The sequence below is a fragment of the Austrofundulus limnaeus genome, unplaced genomic scaffold (assembly GCF_001266775.1).
Source record: "Austrofundulus limnaeus strain Quisiro unplaced genomic scaffold, Austrofundulus_limnaeus-1.0 Scaffold504, whole genome shotgun sequence".
NCBI classification, from domain to species: domain Eukaryota; kingdom Metazoa; phylum Chordata; class Actinopteri; order Cyprinodontiformes; family Rivulidae; genus Austrofundulus; species Austrofundulus limnaeus.
Genome location: NW_013952906.1, coordinates 150,126 through 155,864, shown reverse-complemented (window position 1 = coordinate 155,864; position 5,739 = coordinate 150,126). Strand labels below are relative to the sequence as shown.

The following is a 5,739-nucleotide window of genomic DNA, read 5'->3' as shown; positions in this document are numbered from 1 at the left end:
GTGTGTGTGTGTGTGTGTGTGTGTGTGTGTGTGTGTGTGTGTGTGTGTGTGTGTGTGTGTGTTCTTTGTGGATGATTTGCAACACTTGGTGTGCTTACAGTGGCGCGGACGCGGTGTGTTGTGCGGATTATTGTCGCTTTGAGACGCGGCGGATGATGAAAGACGTCTTTCATAGGAAACAAAAAAAAAAAAACAGGAGCAAACTCTCTCCGCTGTGCGTCTTTACGCGCGTGTAATACCAAAAAAAAAACAGTATATGGTGTTCTGCAGCTCGTTTTTGCGCACGCTCTCTCTCTCTCTCTCTCACACACACACACACACTTCATAAGCATGTGTGCCCTCATTCATGCCTCTGTATTTTTGTGCGCGTGCGTCCGTGCACCGCCACCAGAACGCACACCCACCCACACTTTCTTTTCTTTCCCCTTGTTCAGCCTCATCTCCCCCCTCCCTTTGGCCCCCAGAGTTTAAAGAGGAGGCGTCGGTTCTATTCAGCGTCCCCCCCCCACACACACACACACACACTCACACCCCCACGCACTCACACACCACCACCTCCTCCCATCTCCAGGCTTTCTGAAACCTATCCATGCCCCCTACTCATGGGGGGCTTCCAGAGACCGCGGTGAAGTTAGTTTTAAGTTCAATACTGGATATTCTTATTTTAAAAAAAGTCACTGATGATGAAGAAATAAACTAATAATATTTAGTTTCGTTTTCTACTGAAGTGACAAAAAAAAAAGAATACTGGATATTGTTGCTCCGGGAACTTCCCCTCGTCTCCGGTGAAAGCAGTCTGATGTCGGCCTGCTGCCGTTCAGTTGCTCGCTCCTCCACACATGTGGTTCTCTTAGGGACCATCCATAAATTACTGACCAAAAAAAAAAAGGTTGAGTAACAAAAATCACTGGCATTCAGGTCATGTGACCCAGACAAACAAAACATGCCAAACTGTACATGAGGCACAACCATTTTTATTTGACTTTATTTTATTTATTTTTTTTTTACAAATATTTATGTCAAATCGATGATTTTTCTTCAATAGCTTCCAGGTCATGCACTCTAAAAATGAAATGTTGGATTTACTTAACCATGTTATGTGACCTGGTTCCACTTAACTGAGTTTAGTAATTTCAAAGCAACATACTCATGTTCTTTGGTTTAAAAACTGGTATATTGCTTTGAATTTACTCAACTCAGTTAAGTGGAACCAGGTCACATAACATGGTTAAGTCAATCCAACATTTCATTTTTTACAGTGTGTTGTCTATTGACTATAAATCAGTGTGAAATTGTTCAATTATTATGGACATATGAGGCASACTCATTTTTATTCCGTTTGTCCTGTTTTGATTACAGTATTTGATGTTCACGTGTGAAATGTGTGCTGCCTACAAAGCCCCTCAAATTACAGACAGGGTGAGACCAAAACACAGTTGTCAATGTATAAATCTGAAGCACAGGACACAAGGAGTAACTGTAGGTAATCGATAGATCCCATAACCTGAAGCCATTGAAGAAGAATCATAAATGTTGACTAAATAAATAGATGAAATTTTAAAAAAAGGTTTAAAATTTAATTTAAAAAATGGATGTGTCTCATCTGTCTATAATATTAGAACAATTTCACACTGATTTTGAGTTGATAGACAACATGACCTGGGGTCAGAAAAGATTGCATGGAAACCATACTAAAAGTGAACGTACGACCAAAAGGTGAAAATGGCGTACGCAAAAAAAAAATCAGATTTATAAAACTGTGCGCACGTTTCTGCGCACCTTTCATTTTTAGATCACAGCCGCACCTCAGAGTTTGCGCACGAGGTCCCGCCTCAGGTTCTACCCTCTACACGCCCACACTCARCCATAAACAGTCAATGTAAAGTACCTCATGAATGTTAAAATGCATTTAAATCAGTCAGCTGATCARTGTCAACAAAAGTGATTGGCTGAGACACGCTCYGTCGTGCTTCTGGAGGATGACAGGTGCTGACAGCTGCTCACGTGAACAGATTAKCTGTAATTGACACTTTTCCCTCATTTTGCAGGTTTACAGACGTTTAGAGTAATCTAATGATTTTTATCCAAAAACTCAGCTGCAAATTAATTTTCTCTCAGAGCCTGCAGGACGATAAAACAATAAATAAAATTAAATAAGTCAGATAAAGTTAAGTCATCCCAGGAATAGACCACGGACATTAAAAAGTGAATCTATTATAACACATCCACGCTGGCGATGGCACGCGTACCCAAAGCGTGACTACCCAAGGTTTTTGCTGTCATGCTGTCGAACTGTCTCTTGTCGGGGAAGGGTCTGTGGTCAGGGTCGTGAGGAGGAAGGAGATGGAGATGTGTGAACTTTTATTTAAGATTTAAGTTTTTTATTTCAAAGATCCTCATGGCTCAGCAGCAGAAGCATAAATTATACTGTTAAGAAAGCTAAAGTCTTTCTAAAATCTAAGTCTGATGAAGGTAAATTAAATATCTGACAGTGATCATTACACTGTGTGGCTCTAATTCCTCACTTCACCATCTGTGTCGCAGTTTCCCGTCTCCAAAATGAGCGTACACATGGGTCAGAGCTGGCGTGAGGCACCGCACTTTTTCACATCAAGTTTGGATTTTATAAATCACAACCTTGGCGTGAAAAGTGGCGTACGCAAGTTTCTGGGCTCATTTTGTGCGCACGCAAGCTTTATAAATCTGACCCCTGGAATCTATTGAAGAAAAATCATTAGTTTAACAAAATAAACTCTAAAAAATAGAAAATGAAATAAAGTCAAATGAAACTGGTTGTGCCTCGTGTGTCTCATGTACAACTGTAATAATTGTTCTGACATCTGAGTGTCCGAAGCTCAGTTTTAACTACTGTAGTTTTACTCCTTTCTTTGAATAAAAAMATGGGGGGGGGGGGGGGGATGTTAGAAGCGTCTAAACTGTGTGATACAAAGATTATTTTACTAGTTTGTTTCTCAATAAAAATCTGACGTTTCTTTTTGAGTGAAATAGAACACTCTCATTTATTTTTTAAAAACATGTTTTTAAAATATTTCAAAATGTGTTTTTCAAGGACAGTTACCCCTAACTAAAGTAATTTTTATTGACATTTTTTATTTTAAAAAGTAAGAGTACACAACTACGTTTATAACAGTTGTTGATGTCTTGCTTGTCGAAGAAACTCTGAAACTCTGAACGTTGTTGTAAAATACCGCTCTCTAGTGGTAAACTGTGAGGCCAACACTAAGATTAAATACTATACAGCTGCCATTAACATTTTTTATTAATATTTTTTATATAAAACAAATATTGTAAACATTTTGACYTTACTAGATTTCACTTGTATTTTAATTACATTTGTATATTTCTGGCATGAGAGTTACACTATTAGATGTGTTTGAAAACAAACAATTTTTTTTATCTTTGTCAAATAAATGAACACCTTATTGTTTTCAACATGTCAGAGTGTTGACTTTCATAATCTGTTTGTTTTAAACACAACTGTTTTATTATTTGATGATTATGATTTAATCAGATCAGAATCAGGGATGGTTGCATAAATCAAAATATTCCGTTTTCTTCAGGATTAAATAAAAAAAAATCCAATAGATGGGAAGGAAAGACAACACAGTGCACATGCGTAGTGTGGCCACTAGGGGCCAGTATTTAACGTAAAAGTCATRGAACAATGTTAAAAATAACAACCCTGTTATTGTTTATTAGTAATGACTACAGGGTTATTCAAGTCTATGTAAAAAATGCAATTAAACGTTTGTCTTGTCTTGAATCCAAATAAGGATAGAAGCTATAAAAGGTTAGCAGGTAAAATTATTTTTTGATCTTTTCATGTGTTTTCCGAAAAATCGTTTTTGAGCATTTAAAAAAGTCATAGTTTTAAACTAGGCAATCAAAAAAGAAATTAAAAAGAAATTTTATTTATTGACACAATGTTGTGTAATTGCTTTCAAAAACTTTTTWAATGTAAAAACACTTGTTTTAAAAAGTACTTTTTTGATTTGCGGAGAAGCCTTTTTGGTTCTATTAAGCTTCCGTAGGTTTGTGGTCACGTGGTTTTGTTTTTAAGGAAGTAGCACCGTAGTAGATGCTTTAGCGGCTTCTGTTGGTCTTTTCTGACATTAAATCGAGTTTCATGCATGTTTAGACCGTGTAAATGAGTTAAAGCAGAAAATAGCAGCAATGCGTTCTTTAAACTTTGTCCACCGGATCAGTTTGGACTTCTCCGGAACCATGTTTCCTCACGCTATCTGTTTGGGAGACGCTGACAACGACTCGGTAATCATTTGTTTGCATTTTTCAGGTTTGGGTTGATAACATCACAGCTAAATATGCTTTAAAATCTTAGATAAATTAAGATGAATTCGTCTGTTAAAGACCATATTAAAGTAAAGAGACTTGTTCAAGTTCTGATATTTTTTTAATGACTTATTCATTCAGAACAGGTGTGTCATACATTCAGGACGGTGGCCCTCGAGGACCAGGATTAGGAGATTTTATTTTTATCAGAGGGACACAATAGAAAAATCTAATGACAGTTTATAGGATTTACACAGAGTATATTTATATTTTATCAGCTGTTTGTTCAGTTTTAGCTAATGCAGCTAAATTAAAGCCCTGTCTGTTTCCATCCTCTGCAGCTGAACGAGCTGATTGTTGGAGATACGAATGGAAAGCTGCTCATTTACAAGAACGACGATTCCAAACCCTGGATCACAAGAACCTGTGTGGGAATGGTCAGTACAGAACCAGAACTCTTAATAAATTAAGAATAAATGGGATTATGTAACGTGTCCTGGTTTTACAGCTGACGTGTGTCGCAGTTGGAGATGTCTGCAACAAAGGAAAGGTAAAAATAAAAACACAAGCAGCTGAATCTGTCATAACTKTTGAATAAAAGTGATCTGATCCAGTTGTTCCTGTGTTTGTGTCAGAACCTGGTCGTCGCTGTGGGCGCAGAGGGCTGGTTTCACCTCTTCGACCTGACAGCTGCCAACAAGTCTGATTCTTCCAGCCAACACGAGCTCCTGTTTCCTGACGACCAGAGGCCCTTCTTCACCCAACACATTCCTGCCAACACCAAAGTCATCCTCATAAGTGACATTGGTACAGTTCTGACAGGCTGTGATTGTGTCTGTTAGCAAAATATCTCATGAACCTCTGGAGAGATTTCAGTAAAACTCTCTGAGATTAATCATTGAATGAACAAGCACAACTGAATAACATTTGGAGTCCGTAAAAAAAATTAATTCAAGATGGCCGCCACAGCTAATCAATCATAGCAAACACAAAGGGACATTAACTTCCACAGATACTGAGCTAGAATTTAATATTATAGTCCATGGTGCTCATCTGCAGCACACTTTGAAGTAAACAAAAAAAGCTTGTGCAATATTTCATCAACTGTGTTTCTTTCTCTTTAATCAGGTGTTATGAACACTGCTGAATTCGATATGTGTGTGTGAACAGATGGAGATGGGCGCTGCGAGCTGGTGGTGGGCTACACAGACCGGGTGGTCCGAGCTTTCCGTTGGGAAGAAGCAGCTGACGGTTCAGATGGGGGATCTGGACAGCTGGTCCTACTCAAGAAGTGGCTTCTGGAGGGACAGGTGTGCTGAGTTTTTTATAATACAGATGTCTCTGTAATTAAATTTAAATACTAAACAAAGCAGCTAGACTTGGTCACCTGTGCTGTAGGGGAAAGTAGACCACATGTAAATAGATAAG

At 38.3% G+C, this 5,739-nt stretch overlaps 1 protein-coding gene across 1 annotated transcript in view; it reads left to right on the top strand.

The window, feature by feature from the left end:
- Positions 1-4,056: 4,056 nt before the first annotated feature.
- itfg2 (integrin alpha FG-GAP repeat containing 2) overlaps positions 4,057-5,739 on the top strand; it is a 13,452-nt gene continuing 11,769 nt past the window's right edge. The window contains exons 1-5 of the mRNA XM_014025836.1: positions 4,057-4,290; positions 4,653-4,748; positions 4,820-4,861; positions 4,947-5,118; positions 5,482-5,621. Coding sequence (XP_013881290.1) covers positions 4,195-4,290; positions 4,653-4,748; positions 4,820-4,861; positions 4,947-5,118; positions 5,482-5,621 — 546 coding nt within the window. The 5' untranslated portion in view covers positions 4,057-4,194. The remainder of the gene's footprint in view (positions 4,291-4,652; positions 4,749-4,819; positions 4,862-4,946; positions 5,119-5,481; positions 5,622-5,739) is intronic.